The 25,199-nt window shown below is 37.4% G+C and overlaps 1 protein-coding gene across 2 annotated transcripts in view; it reads left to right on the top strand.

Moving 5' to 3' along the window:
* Positions 1-24,100, top strand: part of LOC145686337 (thioredoxin-2-like) — a 188,315-nt gene extending 164,215 nt beyond the window's left edge. For both annotated transcript variants that reach the window (XM_081759563.1, XM_081759562.1), the window contains exon 4: positions 22,669-24,100. In XM_081759563.1, the coding sequence (XP_081615689.1) occupies positions 22,669-22,731 (63 nt within the window). In that variant the 3' untranslated portion in view covers positions 22,732-24,100. The remainder of the gene's footprint in view (positions 1-22,668) is intronic.
* Positions 24,101-25,199: the final 1,099 nt, after the last annotated feature.

Here is a 25,199-nt window from a genome sequence, read left to right as displayed (position 1 = left end):
GGTAACAAAAGAAATACGTAATATATTTATAGCGCCCTTTCGCTGTAATATTACTGCTTTATTTGCTCGAAGGCGCCCTACACAACCAAGGGTGACAAAAAGAATAAGAAAAGTGTCTAAAGATTACAAAACACTTTATATTTTGTCAGAAGCATGGCAGTGTATACACAGCATTGCTTTCGTTAACAAGTGTTTCACCCTTGAGTCACTTACAAAATTAGCCAGAATAAACTTTGACCGATCGTTGCTCTAGAGGGATTTGTCCAGGATGGTCTGGTGTCGGGCTAATAACGATGAGTATGTTTATTTACAACACCGTTAAAGAAATATCAAACTTTCTGAAAGGAACTTACTTAGGAAACATCAGATCCTCCTTATACGTAGCCAGAACCCATTCTGAAATATTGCATCTGGTGTTCTAGGTGAAGGTACTTTGGGACTATAAGAAAATATATATTCCCGTTTCCACGCTGATGGTAGAATTTTTGAAACAGTTATTTAATTACGTTCGAAGCATTGGCGTAAATAGCGCCCCCACAACCCTGTGGCGTGGGGACCGCACAAGCTGCAAAGCAAAAATATATATAGAAAGTACGCAGGGGCGGACTAGGCCAAATTTTCACCTGGGCAAAGTGTGACTTTTTGGCGCCCTCCCCCCTAGCACTAGACTATATTTTACATTTTATCCTAGTGTTTTTAATAGTTTAAACCCATTTTTCAAAAAGACATTCATTACCTAGGAAAACTTCACAAAGAATATGGCCTGCTATAAACAATACGAACACCGCCCCCCCCCAGCTTGGTCTAGTGGCTAGCACGCCTGCCTTCTGTGGTCCCGGGTCCAATTCCCGGTGGGTTATTGTTGAACGATAAACGTGGTTCGGATTTCACTATAATCAGTATCCACATCTCCTTTGGCCATTAAGGCATAACCGTGGAACGCTAAACTCAAGCAAACAAACAAACAATACTTACTCCCCCTCCACTCTTTATTCTACATGCCATCTCTCCATCTGTCGATACAGTCCCCTTAGTGCTATGAAACTCTCTTCTTCCATGGTGAAATGGAAAAAGATTATGTAATTGCCGCTACTTTACAAGAATATAAACCAAAAAAGTCAGTAGGAAATACATTATAAAATTTACTTTTTGAGGCTCGTTTTGGCACCCCTCTGACTCTGGCGCCCCGGGCAGTCGCCCGGGTTGAGCGGCCCTTGGTCCGCACCTGAAAGTATGGATTAATTTATTCTTTCGATAGGTAATTTCCACTATTTGCTTTACCTATATAAATAAATGTATGGATTCATATATTAAGTGTCTTTGGGCAATGTGTGTTATAATTTCGTGACAAATATACTTGCTTAAATGTATTGTATGCTATGATTTGCCCTGATTGTCTGTTCATATGGTGGTTGGAAAACACACGTCAAAACTGTTCGAAGTATTACGAACACAGCTTAAGAACAGGGACTGAACTGAGTCATCACTCGATTGACCTTGAGGGCAAAAAACACCAAAGGGTAGCTATAAACGAAAGTTCAGCATGCATTTCTGTGGAGCTCTGTTCAGTATCACGGTTCTCTGGCAAACACGTTTGTTCTTAGGAGTATATTTTACAAACCTAACCTTTCGATGGAGCGCAATGGCAGAGAACCAAAGTAAAGGAATTCTTGCCCTTGTTAAGGTGGGGTACCACCATGTCCAATAAAAATATCGCGTCTCCTTGAAGTGATACTTTATCGAAAATAACTAGTTTTCCTTTATATATTCGAAGTTTGTGAGGGTTTCAAAATGAGAAACATTACTGACAAACAAGGACGCATTTAGGGGTGGGTTCAGGGGGTCCGGACCCCCCTCTGTAATCCCAACTTTTCTGTAAATTTAACCTAATTTTGGGGGTTATTTTTTTAAAAAAATTATTATAATTTATCCTAATATTGAAGTCGGACCCCCCAGATAGCTTTGGACTCCTCCCGAAATAAATTCCTGCATATGTGCCTGCTGACAAATATATTTTCAATATATTCGTTAAATAATAAAGTAAAATAACTGAATTAGGTGCAGAAAGCTTCAACACGGTCCAACTTTTGTCCACTGCCAATATTGTCACAAGGGATATTAATAGCAAAAACTCCTAGTCAATGCTGAACCTTGGAACTTCATCCCGAACACAAGCATATTTTCGAAAAACACTAAGGCCTAGCCAGAAGGCATTGTAAGCGAGTTACGTTTGGCAACATCGCACGGAAACAAATGAATGCTGAATTGCATTGTAACCCGTTCCTACTACAGTGAAACCTCCCTTAACGGACACCTCTCAATAACGGACACCTCTATAATACGGACAGATTTTTTGTCCCGGCAAAAATATATGTTCCCTTATGGAACAAAACCCTCCCTTTTACGGACACTCTCAGATACGGACGCGGACAGTCCTTCCCCCCCCTAGACGTTTTAATAACCTCTTCATAACGGACAGGAATTATTCTCGTTTAAGCACGCAATAAACTGCTTTCTGGTGGAAATCCTAGAAAAACTTTAATAAGCAAAAACATTCATGCAGAGTCAGTCGTATGGCCAAGAATTCTATACGCGAAAGATCTTCCTTTCCCTAACAAATTTAGTCCTTTTCCTCTGGACCCTGCATCTTTCCCGGCAATTTCATAGTTTTTTTTTCCCCTAGAAAATCATAGTTGGTGAGTTTGTTCTCCACATTTTCAGTATTTAATAATAATATTGCATGCTCTTATTAAGCTATTTTTGCTTTTAGTATAGGAGGTATGTGAATTAACGGATTTGTTTACAGAGTGATAACATGTACTTAAGAAAATTACCAGACATGCATTATCTTTTGCAGTATACAAATATATTAACACATCCCCCAGCAATAATATTATTTAACAGAAATGAATTTCTCCTTCATCCCTCTCAGTAATTCAATTATGTACTAAATAGAGTATTTTCATATTGAATCTTACGTATTTACGCTCATATATAATGTATTTACTATATATTACTGCATACAATTACCGTTATGAGAAATTAAATTTCTGTAACCTCCCTGTAACGGACAAAAATTCATGTCCCATTGATGTCCGTTATTGAGAGGTTTCACTGTACTACTATTTTTACTACTAACTTTGCTATGGATCTATATAATACAAGGGCAAACTTATTTTAATGAAAGAAGTTTAATGAAAGTTTTAAAAAATAATTGTTAAATCACTTTTTGAATATTATTTTTATTCTTTTTTAACGAAAGAAGTGTTATAACCTTTTTTAAAAATAATAAAAATTATTCTCCTTAGGCAGGAATTGAACCCACGCCAAAACCAACCTTCCTTACTAGCATGCTGCGCTAGCTTACTCAGCTACGAGAGCGGACAGCATTTGGCGTTTACTTTGTACTATATTTACGTCATGACTCGTGATGTCACCAACAGGATCACGATATAGACGTCATTATTTTTCCTACATTGCAGAGTCCCCCGAGATTTGATCATTGTCTACTCGGACTGGAATTGTCATTTGGAAAAAACACTTGAATATGAAGCCAAAAATTCCTTTAAAATAGACGAAAACTTCGAAAGTTTTAAGAATTTTAATATTTTTGCCTTTTCCCATAAGGGGGTCATAGCCTCTACACCGAAGAGCCCCCCGAGATTTGATCATTGACCACTCGGACTGAAATTCTCATTTGGAACCAAAACTTTAATACAAAGTAAACAATTAAACTTCTGGGTTCCGGTTAACCACACTATTATGTTTAGTTAAGTGGTAATTTGTGACAGCTTCACATCATCAAAAGAATCCTTCACTTCACCGCTCCCCCCCCCCCAGGAATCCGTGCTGGATCAGTCACTAGAATCAATAGACACTTTTCCTATTCTTTTTGTCACCCTTGGTTGTGTAGGAGCTCCCTCGAACAAATAAAGAAGCGGTAATATTACAATCAAGAGGAGCTATGCATTAGGTATTTCTTTAGTTACCTACCCCTAACCGCACAGGGCCATCTTCGGTAGAATAAAAAATGCTACGTGATATTCTAATCATGAAGGGGGGGAGGATGCTATAAATATATTTCTTGTTCATTTTGTCTGCCCTGCTTATCAGAAATTACGTAACGTTTGTCAGTAACGTTGTCCTTGTCTGTTGGGAGGGTACTGAAATGAGAGGGGCAAAAAAACGTCGTGCCGCCTCCCACATGGTTGCTCAAATTATTACTAAAGAAAGCATTTTAAACTAAGATGTCTAAGGTTACTACATTAGGTAAGTATGGCATATTCAGGATTATTATTATTATTATTATTATTATTGTTATTATTATATGAATGTCTTTGGAGCACCGAAATTGTGTAAGACGAACCATGGTATGTAGAGGTTTAAGATGGGTGGTCATAGGGGAGGAAAAAACAGGATTTTTCTCCATCTGACTCTCTAACGTAAAGATTATGTGCTGAAGGTGAGAAGCATCATCATTCTACAATAGGTTGCTTTTACGTAGAATATCAGCTACTTCAGTTCTCCTCCTTCGGGCTACTTACCTCATGTGGTCAATTCAAAACAATTTCAATTTAAAACAAATACATTGTAAAACTTTTCCGTAATTAAACATCTAGGGAAAATTAAACATTTAATAGGGAAATCTCTTATCAAAATGCCCAAACAAGTAGATAGAAGATTTAATGATAAACATTGTGAAACTATAAAATTCTCCAAATTAGAATTAACGTTTACTGGAAAGCATTCGTTATACACCAGCGAGCATATTGTGAGCAGTAAGCATAGGGAAAATAATTATGAAACTGTTTGCAAACAAAAATTAGGGACACTAATGCAAGTGAGACAGCGTCATTTTTTTCTTTTTTGGTATTGTCATGAGCAGGGCCCGGATCTTGTTGACCTAAACTTTTCTAAAAAGTGACCTATAAAATGACACTAAAATTTCTGTAAAATGACCCTAAAATTCACAAAAATTGACCTTAAAACTCGCGTATTTTAAAACTTTTACTTCGTTAAACATGGACTTTTTTTGAATATCTATTGGATTTTAACTATCATTTCTCAGTAATTTTCAAAAGTTTTGTTTCAGTTAGTTGCAGCCCATTGATCAAATGTTGTGTTCAATTACCAGTCCATTGTACGGTATTGTACGTACTGAAAGTGTCAATTCACTCCCGAGTTGAAACTAGGAAGTACACTTAAAGAATAAAAGTTCGCAAATGTAGACTGTATACACGAGAATAATAGATAAAAAGAAGTGTAAAATCTTTGAACGCCTTCTAATTTATTTTTAGTTATTCACCTGACCATATCCTTTGTGGTCAACAACCCGAAAACATCTATTTGACCACCTACCAACCCCCACCCCTCGTCAACCAGCTACAGTTTAGTGTTCATTAGCTTGTTAGGAATGCAGTTTTTCCACCCCAAAAGTCAGGAAGCAGGAAAAGAGATAATTTAACTTCGTTTTTTTCAAATCCGTAAAAGTGTTCATTTTAAGATTTCTTTATGTAGAAGAAAAAGAATAAAAAGACCATAAGTGACCTAAAAGTTACCTTAAAAATTAAAAAAATGACCTGAAACTTCAAAACGTCAAAAGGTGACCAAATGTTGACCCTAAAAAGATATATTTTTAGAACCTAGAGTTGATGAACAACGTTTATATTTCAACTTGTCTTGTCCTATGCGCAACAGTAAAAAGTTGACTTTTCAACAAGATCCGGGCCCTGGTCATGAGTATTACACATATGTTACAATTTGATTCTTTCCCACATAAAAAAATAAATAAAACAACCATAGTAATAAAAGTGACAGCTGTACTTCTATGGGATTCGAACCAGCTACCTGAGGTTTACAAGCTTGCTGCTTTAACTAACTGAGCTATTTGTTTTCTTACGTTAATTGAAACTGTTCTACGGTAAAAATGATTTTTCATTATGATCGTGCTACCAATTCGTCCTTTTCCATAGGTAATTTCAACTATTTGCTCTATCTATACGTTAATACTTGGCATATATTCGTATATTTGGAGTTTGCAGATAATGCATGTAATACGACATATTAGAAATGTTTCGTTAAAAGTTTCGTTTGTAGATCTAATCCACATTTCTCTCAATGACATACATGTCGCCTCCTGTTGAACTGCAGAATTCCCTCGCGTTCTTGAAAATTTCCCACTTTAGCAGAGTTGGTAATTCTCGTAATTTCGGTCGATTTAATGTTTTTTGCTTCTAATTTATTTATTTTAAGCTAATATCCAACACAAATATTTAAAACGGGTTTGTTATTAACGTTTCCTGTTGGGGAAACCTTCCGAAATTCCGAACATATAAAGAAAACGGAGATATTTTCAAAAAACTTCAAAATAAAGAGACGCGTCATTTATTTTGCTCATAGTAGTACCATCACCATCTCAGATATTGTTGAAACTTTTTTTTATAGCAACTAGACATGTTTTTAAGAGACCCATATTTTTTTGTTTTGTCGAAAAAAATTTTCCCGCCAAGTAATGGGCCATCAAAGACGGGGAGTACAATTTATGAATTGTAGAAGACATGGAAAATGGTCAACTTCGGAGCCTCAGCATTCGGCTATGGAGACAGGTAGAGTTATAATTCTTGTTGTGGTATGTACATAGAGATATAAATAAACTATATTTTATTATAGTTTGGTTTGCGCATGCGTATCTTTTTGAACACAAATTAACAAATGAACGTCAATTTATCTGAAAAGTCGAAGTTTACGAATTTTTTTCGAGCACTTCCGGTTCGAATTTTAAAATTCTCTTTTCACGGTTGGTAAGACCTGGTTACCCGCTTTCCGGAAAAAAATTTCTATCGCTTCTGTGTGCAACAGTTTTGTCGCAAAAAAATTCGAGAAATTGTAAAATTTTCAAAAATCGCCATTTTTGGGCACCATTGTCTCGAAAACACCATCTTTTAAAATTCTGAAATTTTGTCAGATGGTTCAACTTTACATGAATAATAAACACACCAAATACCATTCTCGACTTCATGAATTAACTGCAGCCTTTTAAAGTTAGCGAAGTTTTGTTAACTTTGATGTCACAGTTAGCAACACTGGGAACAATAAAAGTGCAATGATTTGATGATGTTTGTGGTTCACATGCATTAAATGAAGAATAAAAGGTTTTCTTGACTGTATTTTTCATTATTTTGATCAAGAAGGCGCTCTGAAATAGTGAAATGAGCCCCCACCCTACTCCTCCGTTTTCTTAAACCTAAATAATCTGAGGTGGAAATTACGATTACGAAACACAATTTTAAGGTTACCTAAAATGGCCATCCAATAAATTCTGATGATCTACAAAAAGCCTGAACTATTACCTCACTGATGATTTGGAATGCTCCAGACAAAGTCTCAATTAAGTGCGATGTCATTACAGTGATCGAAAAAGGACAAAAAGTTTTAAAAAAATCGAAACGTTTTCTTACGCGTTCCAAAGAAATTTACTGATTTTTTAAACAGAACAATCCCAACATAAGAATGGGTCACTCGGAATTTTACAGTATTCGACTGAAGTGGGTCAGTCCGCAACCTGCGAGGGAAGTGTGTATGTGTGTGTGTGTATTGTGCAAATTTTAAGTTAGCTACTACTGCGTTGCTACAAATCAAAGGCGCAGCCTGTATTGAAGCTGTCATGAGTGACCTATTTCCTTTAGTAGTATGATCCGTAGAAAATGACAACTGTCTTCTTCAAGAATGTGGTGAATGTCCTGGAGTGGAAGGAATAAGTGTGGAGTCTTTAATCATTGATCCTGGTTAAAATGAAAGTGTTATGTATGTCATATGGGAAAACAATTATCTCGTTAAAATACTGTGCCACTTTCTGTTTTCGTACCGTACATTGCTGGTTTAACTGTAAGAATTGTAATTCATGACTACATCAAGAAAATCCAAAGAGAATTAATTGATACCGAAAAGCACCGTATAAAATTTCAAGATACAAATTCTATTTTACTTCATTTGGACTTCGCTGAGAACTGGACTATTATTCTGCAAAGTGAAATTCAGAGTTATCACCGGAATATGAAACAACTGACAGTTTTGATGTAATAAACGACGATAAAACACACGATTCGGCTCATGTACTCATAGCCATAGACAAGATTCTAAAAATACTCGAAGAAAAGCGAAAATATATTTTATAGAAAAAGGTTTGAATACGTGAAAATAAGTGTCTACGATTTCCCAAACCGTGTCAGTGATTTCTGATGGTGCTGCACCCCACTTTAAAAATCGCTGTCAGATGTTCGAGATGCAGACTAGTCCGATAAAGCAGTGGTTTTGCAGTGAAACCTGCCATGCAACGGTCTGTGCGACGGTATTGAGGGGGGAGGTGTAAAGAATGTGGCAAAAACAGAAACAGATACACAGTATTAAAACTGCAGAAGAAAAAAATGAAATGAAATCTTTAAGTTTTACGTCCTACGCTAATGCCGGTTAGGCTAAAGAAGACGGTGATTATGAGAAATGAATGAAATGGTGGAATGCAGAAAGTGGGGGGAAACGGGATAACCCCGAGTAAACCCCACGAGCCCGGTGTTTGTCCACCACAAAGCCCACACGGCGCGAGCTGGGATCGAACCAGGGACCCCAAGCACCGGAGGTGAACGCTCTACCACTGAGCCACCGCGCCTCAACTAAAATCGCAGAAGAATTCGTGAGTATAGTGCAAGTACAAACTCCGGGTATTACTCTCGTTTTGTTGCCTGGAACTGAATTCGACGACTTCCGGAAGAAAAAAGGGAAAGTATGCGACCGGTAACTGGTATTCAACTAAGTCATCTTTGGCTTTCGGAAAATGGCAGTAACGGGTCACCATGAACTAAATTCAAGCTTCCCCCAAAATCGAACTTCTGCAATTCAAAGTGTACATTTAAGAAATCTGCAAAAAGGAACTTTTGTTACATACATACATGTATGATAACCAGTGGTGCGTAGCAGAAATATTATGAATAAATAATGAATTACGTGAAGTTGAAGTGCTGTGTATGCTTCTACCAGCATTTGTGACTATCGACAATGTGCTACGCAGGGGCGGATCCAGGACGGACTTCTGGAAGGGGGGGGGGTAATACTGCTACTTAGAGCTACGAGCTCCAAACTCTGAGATCGGTTTTATTTATATATAAAATAAAAAAGTTTCTTCCCCCTAGATCCACTCCTAGACGAGTTGTGAGTGAGCCAACACTTATTGGAGCACCTGCACGGTTACATGCTATTAGCGAAGAAGACACCAATCAAGCAAATGATTAGTCCACGTAAATAATAATAATAATAATATTTGGTCTAGGAATTAATTCGTGCGGTTTTTAATAAAAATTGAAGCTTTATTTCAAAAACAAAGTAAATGAATACGTTAACAAAAATATTGTCCATCGCTAGCCACTACTTTCTCCCATCTTTCAGGCAATTTACGGATTCCGTGTCGAAAGAATTCCTCATCTTTTGACGCAATCTAATCAAAGATCCATTTTTCGATATTTTCTGAAGAAGTGAACCGCTGTCCAATCAAATCGTTATTCATGCAATCGATCAAGTAGTAGTCAGACGGAGCAGTGTCTGGTGAATATCGCGGGTGGAGTAACACTTTCCATCCGACATTTTCCAAATAGGTTTTGACCGGTTTTGCGACATGTGGTCGAGCGTTATCATCTTGATAAATAAGTTTATTATGCCTGTTATTCCATTCTGGTCGTTTTCAGGCCAGAGCTTGCTTCAAACGCATTAATTGTTGTCGATAGCGGTGTCCATTAATAGTTTCACCAAGTTTCAGAAGTTCATAGTACACCACACGTTTCAAATCCCACCATATATACAGCATAACCTTTGCACAATGAATATCTCGTTTCGGTTGTGAAGGACCTGGTTCACCTTGCTTCACCCAGGCCTTTTTTCGTTTAGGATTCTCGTAATGAATCCACTTCTCATCACCAGTTACAATTCGATGCAAAAATCCCTTCCTTTTCTGTCTTTGAAGCAGCAATTCGCAAACGGTTTTTCTTCTTTCAACGTCTTTCTTTTCAATTCATGTGAAACCCAATAAGGCATCTTTTGAATCATTCCTATGGCTTTGAGACGTTTGGAAACTGTTGTTTTCTCAACTCCAAATGCTTCTGCAAGTTCGTCCTGCGTTTGACACGAATCCTGATCAAACAATGCTCTCAATTCTTCATCTTCAAATTCTTTTGGCTGTCCAAATTGCTTTTGGTCTTCCAAGCTGAAATCACCACCTTTAAACCGTGCAAACCAGTTCTGACACGTTCGCTCAGCTAGAGCATGGTCACCAAACACTTCCACTAAAATATGATGACTTGCGGTAGCACTTTTCTTCATGTTAAAGCAATGAAGAATAACTCCCCGCAAAAACACTTTATCAGGCACAAAATGCGCCATTTTCAGTTGAAGAAAAAATGTTGTTGTTTCCGCTTCAAGCAACTGACATATACTAAACAAGATGCTCAATGACAGTAGTTTTCAACGCATGTTTGGATCAACGAAACTATGGGACAATAAGCTAGTTACGCCATCTTTTGTAAAACCGCACGAATTAATTCCTAGACCAAATAATAATAATAGAAATCAGTGAAATGTTGTTTTCGAAGACCATTTTAATTAAGTGAACTTGAAATTTGTGTGTTTCGTAATCGTAATTTCCATCTCAGATTATTTCGGTTTAAGAAAACAGAAGAGTACGGAAAGGCTCATTTTACTATTTCAGAGAGCCTTCTTGATCAAAATAATAAAAAAGACAGTCAAGAAAACCTTTTATTCTTCATTTAATGAATGTGAACCACAAACATCATCAAATCATTGCACTTTTATTGTTCCCAGTGTTGCTAACTGTGACTTCAAAGTTAACAAAACTTCGCTAACTTTAAAAGGCTGTAGTTAATTCATGAAGCATTGGTCGAGAATGGTATTTGGTGTGTTTATTATTCATATAAAGTTGAACCATCTGACAAAATTTCAGAATTTTAAAAGGTGGTGTTTTCGAGAAAATGGCGCCCAAAAATGGCGATTTTTGAAAATTTTACAATTTCTCGAATTTTTTGCGACAAAACGGTTGCACACAGAAGCGATAGAAATTTTTTTCCGGAAAGCGGGTAACCAGGTCTTACCAACCGTGAAAAGAGAATTTTAAAATTCAAACCGGAAGTGCTCGAAAAAAATACGCAAACTTTGACTTTTCAGATAAATTGACGTTCATTTGTTAATTTATGTTCAAAAAGATACGCATGCGCAAACCAAACTATAATAAAGTATAGTTTATTTATATCCCTATGTACATACCACAACAAGAATTATAACTCTACCTGTCTCCATAGCCGAATGCTGAGGCTCCGAAGTTGACCATTTTCCATGTCTTCTACAATTCATAAATTGTACTCCCCGTCTTTGATGGCCCATTACTTGGCGGGAAAATTTTTTTCGGCAAAACAAAAAATATGGGTCTCTTAAAAACATGTCTAGTTGCTATAAAAAAAAAAGTTTCATCAATATCTGAGATGGTGATGGTACAATTTTATATTTTTTTGTCTGAGTTGAAATGAAAGACACCTCTTTCTCTCTCTAAAATAAAACAATGAATACCGGGAGGACGGGGGTGATTGAATTGCTTGACACTTGTGTTCCTTCCCCTCCTTTGTTTTTAGCCCACTGAAGCCGGTTTTAAAAAATGGGTCTATGTGGCAACAATGAGCGGTACGATGACGCGGGCGAAAAAAGCGCCGACTACGCCGTTATTGCGTGGCTCAGTCTTGCTCTTATGCAGTGCAGTAAGTAATATCTCAAGTGTACAAGTATTTTGTCAGGAGAATTAACTTGGAATTTTTACGTGAGTAACTTTAGTTACATTTTACCGTATTTTTAGGAATGTCTGCCTGTGTTCTCAGTATATTTTAGTGATTTTATGGAATAAGTGGATGTGCTGTTGCTCTAAGTTTCGCTTTCCTTTGCAAGATGTCAAGTTCTTCCCTCAGAGAATGTAAAAACTCACCGGACAGATTTTGTTATATCTGTGGCGTATTTATGGTTAAGTCGCAGATTACAGACGTGGACAAATTATTAGCAATTTTAGGATTTTCACACGAAAATTGAAGAACATTACAAATTAAGGGAAGAATACGTGTGTAAACGTTTTAATATATGAATAATTTAGTATTTCATTACATTCTACGTACTGTTACAGTATTTTAGTACACTGTATTGAAACCCTGGACTCGACGTAGTGCCTATTTTCGTTTTGGCACTAGGTTTATTAAAGTTTAGCAGATATTCTTCATTTCTGGATCTTCGTGACATACATTATTCACCACTTCTATCAGCTGGTTTCTTGAAGTTGGATGCTGCTCCGTAACTTTTTTCTTCAGGAAGGCCTACAGAGACTCTTTGGGTTGTTTCCTGGCCACGGAAGTACTGTGAAACCTTTCTGTTCCAACGTCTTGGAAACAGCCTTAGCAGGTTGGCACGGCGCACCATCATACATAAAACTCGGGTCCCCAGATGGAAACCATTGACGCAACTGTGGCAAAAGATGCTCTGTAATGACTTTTTGATATTGCCCTGTGTTTGTTTTCTTCTACTACATAGAAACGTTCCATTCCTTTCACACTAATGCAGCTCCATACCATCACTCGTGTTGGATATTTCACACTTTGCCTTACATAATCTGCCCTACAGGCTTTGCCTTTGGTTTTTCTCACATACTGGGAGTTCTCCTCTTTTACAGGAACTATGGTCTCATCTCTAAATACAACGTGTGGACAAATGACCATGTTTTAATGACTTTAAAATTACTGAAGTTCACATGAATCACATTAAAGTTCGTTCACTAACCAACAATACACACAACCTGTACATTTGCAATCTATCAAATTACACTTAAATGACGTATTATTACACTCAAATGACAAATAAAGTATCAATCTATCTTTCCCCAATCATCTACAGTCCAATCCTGGTGATCTCTGGCTCCCTCATACCGTTTCCTCACCATCGCTGAAGTCAGTTTTTGTTTCTTGCTGGGACGCCTAGGTTTCAATCCTTTCTCAAACAATCGGCGACGAACAATTCTCGATTAAACATGAACACCAGCATTTGCGAGCATTCCTTGTAGTTGTGTAGAAGTTTCTCAATGATTTTTCTTGATTCCCTTACCAGCAGTCCGTCTGCATAGGCTGATAGCAGTGATTTTCGGCTCCAGGCACCTTTACGTTTTGGTGACAGTTCATTCCCACGGCTTAAGTCTTGTGCAAATCTTGTAACATACGATGCACTACCTCTACGGTTCTGCTAATCTCTAACTTGGACATGCTTTTCAAGTTCAACAGAGTAAGAATTGTCGCTCGTTTCTTTGGCAACATATCTTTTTTCTTACCCATTGCTCCGAAACCACACTTCACAACAATTCCAAGAGTCCTCTTCAAGGAAACACAAAATCGCACTTGAACCACCATACATGTATACAAAATATTCCATGAACCAGTAGTTACGTTCCAGCAAGTCTTTTTCCTATCAAGAAAGGATTTTAACTGAACATTATCAGCGATTTTATCTCCGAAGACGAGTTTACTTGCCCCCTGGGCTTTTCCTCCATTCAAACATTCCTCGTCTCGAAACCACGTGTCCTCATGTTGCATCAGATTACTTGATCAATTATTACTTATCTGGCATGTAAGAATTTGTATACAACTTATAAATGTCCCTCAGTGATAACATTGTCATGTGGTGTCTCATAAATGACTAGCTCTCTTCAACAAAATTTAGGGAATATAATAAATCCACAAATTTATATGATTTTTAAAAAATTGCTAATAATTTGTTCACGTCTGTAGATCGATAAATGATGACGTTAGGAAAGCATATTATTTTTATTTTGGCTGCAAGATCGATGATCAAGATAAAAGCTGGGCCCGTCATGTGTGTTGTTTGATGTGTTATGCGACTCTGACTGCCTGGCTTAAAGGAACCAAACGAAGGATGCCTTTTGCTGTTCCGATATGAAGAGAGCCCCGGAATCATTATGATGATTGCTTTTTCGGTATGACGAATACAGCAGGAATTAACAAGAAGAAACAACGTGCCATCGAATATTCAAACTTGCAATCCGCGATCAGACCAGTGCCCCATGGAGAAAATTTGCCTGTACCTACTCCTCCGAAAGAATGGGAAACTATCTATATTACAGCGCCTACAGGAAGCGATGAGGACATCAACTCAATATCTGCAGATGAAGATCTGAGAGACAGTTCCTCCCACGTAAAATATGCGCCTCACTTAATCCTACAACGTGAGTTGAATGATTTAGTGAGAGAGTTATAACTTTCAAAAGAGAAAGCTCAACTTTTGGGTGCTAGACTCAGAGTGGAATTTCCTGGCTGCTAGAACTACTTACACTCGCCACAGGAAAAGGATCGAGCCCTTTTCAGAATACTACAGAATGGAAGGTTCCCTTTGCGTATGCACGGACATCAATGGTCTGATGAATGAATTATAAATTCAACATGATCCATCCGATTGCCTTTTTTTTTCATAGACTCGTCAAGTACAGTGTGAAAGCAGTTTTACTTCATAATGGAAATAATCTGCCGTCTATTCCTGTGGCTCACTCTGTTTCGATGAAAGAGACTTACGAGAATCTCGCACTTATTTTAAATCGTAATAACTACAAAGAATATGGTTGGCAAATTTGCGGGGATTTGGAAGTTATTGCAATATTACTTGGTCTGCGAGGTGGATATACAAAGTACTGTTGTTTTTTTGTGTCTTTGGGACTCAAGAGCCACAGGAAAACATTTTTCACAAAAAAAGTGGCCCCCGAGAGCGACATTTAAGATCGATCCAGACAGGGTGCCGTTTCCAGATCTTCATATTAGGTTGGCCATCATGAAGAATTTCGTGAAAGCTATGGACAAAGAAGGTGAAGGATTTAAGTACCTTAGACAGTGTTTTCTAAAACTAAGTGATGGTAAATTAAAAGAAGGAGTTTTCACAGGACCTGATATTCGCAAACTTATCCATGACGAATTGTTTGAACAGAGTGTAAACGACAAAGAGTTAAATGCCTGACGTGCTTTTGTTCAAGTTGTAAAAGGTTTTTTAGGCAAAAGTATAGCTCAAGATTACGAGGCTCTGGTGCAACAACTTCTGGTCGCATATAAAGCTCTGAGATGTCGCATGTCTTTAAAAATCCACTCTCTGCACTCCCACCTCAACTTCTTTCCAGAAAATCTTGCAGATGTAAGCGACGAAATGGAAAAACGGTTTCACCAGTATATAAGAACGATGGAAACTCGATATCAAGGACGTTGGGACCCTGCAGTGATGGGGGACTATTGTTGGTCGGTGAAGAGAGAGTACCCAACATTTCATAAAAGAAAAAAGTAAAGCAGATGATGTTATTTGCAGCTCTAAACATTAGACTTTATAAATTACTCTGTGTGTGTAAAATGCTAATAGGTCTACACTAACAGAATATATAGTTCTTTTTAGTGCTAATACACAAACAGAATATACAGGGTGAGTCAACCGTCCTTGGACACCTGCATAAGTTTGAAAATCGACGGGAAAAGTAAAAAGTAATGATGGGAACAGAGGTTTGATGAGGGGCCGCAACTTTTGGAGTGTATGTCATTCATGGCCGCCATCTTGATATCCGCCATTTTGGATTAAAGTCATTTTTTAAATGGGAAGGGGGCGTATGACACATCAAATAACACTAGCTTGAGCTCAGGAATTTAGTGGTGTAATTTGTTTTTCTTTTTTTCTATCTTGTACAGTTTAGAAGTTATTAATGTTCAAAGGTGGGAAATTACGTTGATACTGATTCAATTCTCTCTTTGTTCCAAGTGATCTAAAATGGGTCCGACACGTGAATAGAAGATCGAAATCATCGTTATATCAGGGGAACGCAGCTACCGAACAATAGCAGCTGACTACAACAGACGGCACTCAGAGAACCGTTTCGCACAGCACGGTGGCTCACGTAATCACCAAATTCCGGGAGACTGGCTCTGTTCAAGATAGGGCACATAGTGGGCGACCAAAGACTGCCACCAATGAGGAAACTGCAACGGCGGTTGTTGCGTCGTTTGTGAAAAGTCCTAAACGAAGTGCCCGTCGTGTGTCCCTAGCATGTGCAATAAGCCAATCCTCCGTTGTCCGGATATTGCACCCCAATCAGTGGCATCCTTACAAGTTGCACATTCATCATAAACTGAACGAGGATGACCCTGATCGCCGGTTGGAGTTCTGCATGTCAGCTACTGAACAACACGAACTGGAGCCTGCGTTTGCCAAGGGCATACTATTCAGCGACGAGGCGTATTTCACTTTGAAAGGGGAGGTTAATCGACATAATTGTCGATACTGGTGTGACGCAAATCGAACTGGGTTGACCCGAGTCGAGAACATAGTCCAGCAAAGGTGATGGTGTGGTGTGGCATATGGGACACCCGCATCATTGGGCCATTTTTCATTTACAACACCTTAACTGCAACACAGTATCTGATGCTGCTGCAGGACCTTGTGTTCCCTGCCACACGGAACGTTGACGGCATTTTCCCATCTTATTTTCAGCACGATGGAGCCCCTCCACACTATGGACATGGTGTCCGTGAGTGGTTGGATGAACAACTGCCAGGGAAGTGAATTGGTCGCCATGGTCCTGTGGAGTGACCGCCCAGATCCCCTGACTTAACGCCCCTTGATTTTTATCTATGGGGACGTCTTAAGCAGATAGTGTATGCTGAGACAATCCGTGATTTGAGACACCTGGAGGAACGCATCCAACAAGCCTGTGGCCAAATTTCAGGAGACATTCTCCTCCGTGTGCAGTCAAAGTGGTTGCGGCGACTACAGTTGTGCATTGGAGAGGTTGGACAAAACTGTACAAGATAGAAATAAAAACAAATTACACCACTAAATTCCTGAGCTCAAGCTGGTGTTAATTGATGTCATACACCCCCTTCCCAGTTTAAAAAAATGACTTGAATCCAAAGTGGCAGATTTCAAGATGGCGGCCATGAATGACATACACTCCAAAAGTTGCGGCCCCTCATCAAACCTCTGTTCCCATCATCACTTTTTACTTTTCCCGTCGATTTTCAAACTTATGCAGGTGTCCAAGGACTTTTGACTCACCCTGTATAGTTTTTTAGCTGGTTTGATTCAATAAATTCATTTTAAGAATTTTTAAAACTGAATGTCGTTCTTGACCAACTGTCGAAATGAAGTTGATTCCCTTTCGGCACGCAAACAGCTCATTGGCCGGTACACTTCATGATAGCTAATTTTCCCTATTATCGTAAATCTGGCAATTATGCGTTACACAAAAATGCGAGCTAATGTAGTAAAATGGATATCATATTATATTCAGGGACCTAAAATTAGTCAGAATCAGTGAGTTTTGTTTCTGTTACTTTTCAAAAGTTTAAAAACGTCGGCCTGTGCTATTTTATTAGCTTTATCCTTCACTTATTTATACAAGCAAATGCACAGAAATACACCAGCGAACAAGGAGTGCTACTTTGAACACACACTCTCTCTCTCTCTCTCTCTCTCTCTCTCTCTCTCTCTCTCTCTCTCTCTCTCTCTCTCTCACACACACACACACACACACACACATTATATATATATATATATATATATATATATATATATATATATATATATATATATATATATATATATATATATATATATATATATATATATATAATATAAATTATTGCTACTGTAAGTATTGGTTTATTTTAAAAAAATAATTATTTATATTGGTTAGCCAGTTACAACGTTATAAAGAAAAAAATCCTTGTATCTAAATTTACCTACGAACACTGCCTATATAAGTGACCCTGATGAACAAGCAGAAGTGATTGTAAAATTTGAAATATCAAACATTTAATGAAACAAAGATCAGAATTGATGGATAATAATGTTGATCGCAGTATTTTAACAGAGAAAGAAAGCGAGTTATATAGTATAAAAGGACTATTATTTTAAATCATTAAATCAGATTTTATAAGCAATATATTCCACGTTTTGTAGTAAATGCTCAAACATATTTAAGATACCTATATATTGCTTCTATATTCTGATTACTTTGGTTTGTTATGCACACCTTTCGTTAAATTTATTTTTAAATAGGGAGATCCAAGTACCAAGGGACACGAATTTTCATGTACCAAGGGAATGATACTTTGTATATAATGATATTATTTGATGTCGACCTAATAAACTTACGAATTTGTACTTTTTAAAACCAACATGCCAAGTTTCATATTCATTGCATTCAATTTCAGCAAATAATGTGATAAAACTGTAATAATATTTCTTTTATATTACATTATATTCCTTGAAGCAAATTATGGTTTCTATATTGTACCGTATTTACGCGTGTATGCCGCGCACCCCCAATTTCTGGAACGTTAAAATTGAAAAAAAAAAAAAAAACGTGTAAGCAGCGCACATCAATTTTCTCAAAAAAAAAAAAAACGGTACAATGTATTTTTCATCCTACTTTTAATCGTTAACATCGTTATACACAGAGACAATCCGACAATACTGTGATTATTAACAGAAATCACTCCCGTGCCTAGCTTTCTTCGTCGCCGTCGTCTTCCGAGGAGCTGGAGCACGTATCACCATCGGACTGAATAAAGTCTTCGCTCCCATCGCTGGCATTGGAAATGCAGCATTTTTTAAAGCTGCGGACGACAAGATCCTCTGGAATTGAATTCCATGCTTCAATAATCCATTCGCACAAAAGGCGAAGTGCAAGTTTCTTAATTCGGCCAGTTGGCGTAGTTTCGTGTACTGCAGTCGCCATCCATTCAGTGTATAGTCGCCGCAAGTGGTTCTTGAAAGGCTGGTTGATGCAAAGAGGAAAGATGAGCTGTAACTTGTCATTTTATATTAAATCTTTTCTACTCTTGTAAAATTACTCACAATATTCCAGTATTAGGTTAATAAAAATTCCCCGTGATTTTAAATGCTTGGTGCCTCAGTCAATTCTACATTTCCTCGTGTATGCCGCGCACTAGGGATGCGCACGAGACGGGTCGAGACAGGATTTTCCTGACAAAATTTGAGTCGAGACACGGCTCTTCCAATAGAGAAATATACAGTTTTCGAGTCGAGACATCACTTTTACAACACATTTTCGAGACGAGACGGCCACAAATCTTGTTTCGTGCGCATCCCTACCGCGCACCCTGTTTTTTTGACTTCGTTTTTGTACAGAAAAGGTGCGCGGCATACACGGATAAATACGGTACTTATAATTGTTTAGTTTAACAAATTAGTTGACAATAATCAGTTATCAGATCTATGGTTATTCCTAGGTACAATAATTTAGGTCCCTTGTTACATGCTCCTCCCCGTACCAAGAGACGACATTACTTGCTCGGCTAAAATTGCTCTGGCTCTTGTTATTGCTCCGATACTCATGTAACTTTTACAGTAGGTTATCACGAACTTATTTTCTTCCTTTAGCATAGCACAACTCACTTTTCAAAAGTAAAATATAAAAAGTGTTTCTGGGGTGCACGACATCCGCTATTGGAAGTTATTTATCGTTTACTCGGTAAGCTATCAAATAAAAGAAACTCATATAGCGCAAGTTGAGAGATCGCTATACTGCTTACTATCACATTGGTCTAGGGATTTTATTACATCCGAGCACTAGACCATATTAAAAAAAATCGATGGGCAGACAAGTATAGCCACTATTAAATATGTCGAGTGCAAGTGTAACTAAAATTGTTCTGCGTAAATTGAGGTAAATTAATAACATTATTTTTGTCCAGTAAAAAAATTCTGGGGGCCAGCTTTGCTTCTGGGGGTGACCGGCTCCCCCTGGTCCCCCTCTTGTTCCTCCTATGTTCATCACCTCCGTGTAATACATATACTATAAAAGTGTACGGAAAAAAATTAAAAGAGTAAGCGCATCGAGTGGATTCGAACGAGGTTCAAAAGAACTAGATCCGCACAGAAAGCAAGAACTTAGCACGCATGGCTATCGAAATAACTATGAAGTTCCGTTCCTATTTTATGGATAGAGAACGAATTTCTTAACAACTCCCCATCCCTTTTTTAACAAATATTGTGGTCGAAAAGCGTGTGCGCTTTACTTACAACCAAGTTTTCTGTATTTCCCAAGTACTATGATGTTCTAAATGTATCATTATATTAAGTTATAAAAAGAGAACTAAGTATTTCAAACAGCAAACTGAGTGAGAGCTGTGTTGGGAAGTCTCGTTATTTTTTCCTTTGACTTCCCTTGCCATTATGTCGACTGTAATGTTGCCAAACCTACAATTTTAAGGAACTTGGGAAAAAATCGGGCATGCAATTATATTTTGGAGAAGTGTACATGGGTAACGCAACATGAAAACTTAATCCTGTACATCATTTTCACCGACGAGGCTACTTTTACGCGAGATGGCATAAATAATAGCCACAATTAACATTTTTAGTGTAATGTTAATCCGCATGCCACCATCTTCATAAATTTCCAGCACAGATTCTCGGTTAATGTGTAATGTGCCGTTGTGAGTGACACTCTTTGCCCCAGTCGTCCTAGACAACAATCTGAATGGACAGACTTTCCTTCAGTATCTGGAAACACTATTACCTGCGTTTGAGGACATACCACTGGACATTCGCCGCTAAACTTGACAAATAATAAAATATAATGCTTTTCCAACAATGAGCGCGGATTGCAGAGAAAAGCCGTAAACTCTAAAGTACCCTATAGACTCTCCCCGAAATTAAATACATTGATCTATTACGTATTTTCAATTAGAAGTCATTTTCGCTCCTATGTTATTAGTGACGGAATTATTCTTCTTTGTATCTTTATAGTCGAGAAAATAATAATAATAATAATAAATTCATAGAAGAAATCCAATAAATACGAAAGTAATTCACAATTTTCGTCATAATGAATGGAATTGTCAAGTACTTTCGTATTTATTGGACTTCCTCTATGAATATATAATTACTCATTATAGTGCATAAAATGATCTACAAAATTTACAAATTGCGATAACAACTGAAACTTGTATTGCAATTTGCTACGTAATATGTAAATGCTTAAAACACCGCTTATATATACGGTATTTAAAGGTTATATGTGTACGTATATAACCTCGAACAGCGTTTTCTCGAGACGAGTCAAAACAGTCAAATCTCTACTCATCTCGTGCGCATCCTTACCGAGAAGTGAGCCGAGACAACAGCTCATCCCAACCAAGTCAACTCGAGCCAATGGCTCATCCCAATCGAGTCGGCTAGAGCCGGTGGCTCACCTGAGCGGAACCGAATCGAGTTGATGGCTTACCCTAACCGACCCCACTGGAACCATCGGCTCAGTTGAGCCGATGGACTTGTTTCAACCGAGTCCTCTCGAGCCGAAGGGTCACCTGAGCAGAGTCAAACTGAGTCGGTGGCTCATCTCAACCGAGCCGCCTCGAGCTATTTGCTTACTTGAGTCAAGTCGATGGCTCATCGCAACCGAAACAGCTCAAGCCACTAAATTGAGCTGAGCCGATGTCTTATCCCAACCGAGCCGGCTCGAGCTGTTCACTCAGTTGAACCGAGTCGAGCCGGTTAACATCACTTCCCGGGGTGGGCTTCTGCTTGGGCTCAAAACTTCGACCGTGCAAGTCTGAGCCTTGATGGTAAGAACTACAGTATATACTTACATTGATGGTCACCATATTTGAAGCTGTCTCGTTATAAAAATCTATTGTCTCGTTATCGAGACGAGACGAGATGCGAGCAATGTCCCCTCTCGTGAGCAACAATAAAAGTATTCCACATTAGTGCTTACATTTCTCATAGCTTTCGCTTTCCAGCCTAATCACTCAATCAAGCCATGATTTCAAAACGAGCTGAACGAGCGAGCCTTTTATCAAACTCGACTCGACTCGAAACTCGACCTCAAAACAGTGACTCGACTCGAGAAAATTACCTTTGGCTCGACTCGTGCCCATCCCTACTGATAACGACCACCATCCGCAGTTTCTGGAATTCGAAATAGTGCCTGTTGAAATTTAGCTTTTTCGCGATTTTGGACAGCCGTAGCTCTGTAACTATGCACTTTTCGCCATAGGTTCATATGAACATTTTCTCTTATTTTGATATGAGGAGGGGCGCGGTGGCTCAGTGGTAGAGCGTTCACCTCCGGTGCTTGGGGTCCCTGGTTCGATCCCAGCTCGCGCCGTGTGGACTTTGTGGTGGACAAACACCGTGCTCGTGGGTTTTCTCGGGGTTCTCCCGTTTCCTCCCAATTTCTTCATTCCACCATTAACTCATTTCTCATTATCACCGTCTCCTTTAGCCTAACCGGCATAATCGTGGGACGTTAAACTTAAAGATTTCATTTCATTTTTTTTTCTTATTTTGATATGAGGAATTACCTCTTACAGTTTGTCGGTATAGTTCATTAACACACTGTGTGTATATATAATATGTAGATAGATAGATAGATAGGTAGGTAGAGAGAGAGAGAGAGAGAGAGAGAGAGAGAGAGAGAGAGAGAGAGAGAAAATGACAAAATCCGTTTTATACGTCTCTGTAGATAAAGAATATCAAAAATAGTTTTTGCGATGGACTTATTATGATTTTTGTTTTCAGCTCGAAGATTTTGCCGGAGCCAACGCCAATAGATTGGAGGAATGCATCAAGAGATTGAAATAGAAGTGAATAACCATAATAGTTAATGCCTTAACTTAGTGTGTATAATTTGCCTTTTATACAATGTTCACAGATTATTGTATGCACGAAATATGAAATATTTTCGAAGATTTTTTTTGCATCATTTTTATTGATCATACTAATGAAGATGTAAAGAAGAGGGAATATTATTTCTGTCAGATTTTTAGTAATTAATCATTCCATTTTCCTCAATTTATGTGCTGTATAATACATCTGTGTGTATTTGACTGCAACAATATCTTCATATTAGGAACGTACTTCGACACGAAATTATGTTTGATGTAAGGAAATGATTCGGTTGCAATGCTGTTAAACACTTGGAAATAATGTATGCATTATTGTTTACATAACGATCATTTCATTACTTGTGTCAAGGATTGGAGTTAAACTTTATGAACAGAGTAAAGATTGACTGAAAGTAAATGACATAGCTGTTAAAACGATTGCTGGAGTAGGTATTGAAGTATATTTATAAAAATTTATTACAGTGTTAATAGCCAGAATATCGTTAATTTAAGAAATAAGTTATAAAATTTTCTTTGTCAAATTCCTGTTAAAATAAAATTTATCGCAGACCATTCAGTCATGAACCTTTTCGATTGTTATTGTTCTACATTAATCATTAGTATGAAATATAAAACTGTTATGGAAAGAATTAAAACTTTCTAAGTTGTTACATTCTGGAATTTGACATAACTAAAACAAGTTTTCTACGTTCGTGTAGGTGGAGCAATGGAACACTTGTCAGTTTGAAGTTTGAGATTTATTTAAAATATATGTTAATAAAAGTTTGACTATATTTAAAAAAAAAATCACAATTAAGAGTTAAGATTATCGAGAAAATTCTTGTAATAACACAAGATGTTAATCTTAGTCTCGATTGTCGTTTTAGAAAATGAATTTTGATATAATTGGGTATAATTTGCTAGTATTCTGTACATAAGAGAATTACAGACAGCAGTAAAACTATAATAATTCTGTAATACTTTTTAAATATAAAAACAATGAGTTGTATGCGCTGAATTCGTGCAGTCTGTCTGTTATAATTGTGCCTAAGGAATAAGTTCGAAAAATGTCACTAGATACAAAAGTTATCACCATGCCTTATACTGTTTATCGATATACAGTGAAACCCATCTGTTGAAATAATTTAATGCCAAGTGATGGATTTTCAGTGTACTTAATTCTTTTTTTAAGTTCTGTCCATTGTAATTATACGTAATTAACTAACTGTGTAAACATGATTGCGAGTATGGAAATGATTCTGTTATTACGCAAAACAAACAATTGTTATAAATCATACGCTTTCTCTGTAAAAAACTGGAAGTGAATAAACATTTCTCATATAAAACATTAGTTTATTCTATACATGTAAAAGTGAAATAGTTTCATTTCTTCGTCAGGAGTAAAATGTGTGAGAAAAACACAGATGTATTTTATTACTTAGAGAACTTATTGATGTTTCTCTATGCTTTGTTTTATTGACATCGCCCCTATTTTATGGAAAACTGTATGATTCAGAATTCTGTTGTTATAAAAGCATTTTTTCTTCATTTATGTTGGATCTTGATATAAAATCATATCATGAGGAACTGAAAAATTCGAAACCAAACCCAAATTAATATTTTAAATCTGTCGTCACTGAACGATGCACACTACATAAGTTTGGATGTATGGTTTTGAGCTGTCTCGTAATGCATGAGACATGAGTAAGAGACCTCGAGCATCGCAGAGGTTGCAAACATTAATTTCTATTATTTTTATTCTACTAATGTTCGCTTAAAAAAAAAACATCAAAAACGCTTGAAATAAACTATGTAATTTTATCTATATGAATAAACGGGATCGAACCCTAAAAAGGTATATCAGTGGCAGTAATACTTAACTTGCATTCATCTTGTGACGTTTGTTGTTATGTACCAAATATATTATTAGAAGTACAACACTGAAATCTTAGTACATTCACTAATATTTGTATTTATTAGCGACACAACTTCACCTAAAATGGAAAATTGGATGTTCAAAAGAAAAGTTCTAATTGCCTTCTAGTGTTGGGTAGTCCAGACATTTCAAACAAGTAGATACATGTCTCGTTTTCAAACACGAACTAAAGAAACAAATATAATCGATTGCAGAGGATTTCTGAGCTACTTTTTCTTAACGGGTTTTTTGCTCCAAAGCAGAGAAAAATGTCCCTCGTATTTAGATCATAGTTCATGATCATTTGATATAATTAACTAATTACATTTTTATTAAAGTGTGGAGTCCATGTCCTGCCTGCTGTTACCACTTATTAGAATGTGATTATATTGAGAAATCGCGCCATGCATAGGGATGCGCACTAGTCGAGATATGTCTCGAATTCGAGTCCACACACTTTATAAAATCCGAGACATGAGTCGAGTCGACACACACTTTGTAAAGTCCGAGACGAGTCGAGACATGAGTCC

This window comes from Thermobia domestica, chromosome 5, assembly GCF_964235325.1.
Source record: "Thermobia domestica chromosome 5, izTheDome1.hap1.1, whole genome shotgun sequence".
Taxonomy (NCBI): domain Eukaryota; kingdom Metazoa; phylum Arthropoda; class Insecta; order Zygentoma; family Lepismatidae; genus Thermobia; species Thermobia domestica.
The sequence above is the reverse complement of the archived record's forward strand: the minus strand, read 5'-3'. Positions and strand labels throughout refer to the sequence as shown.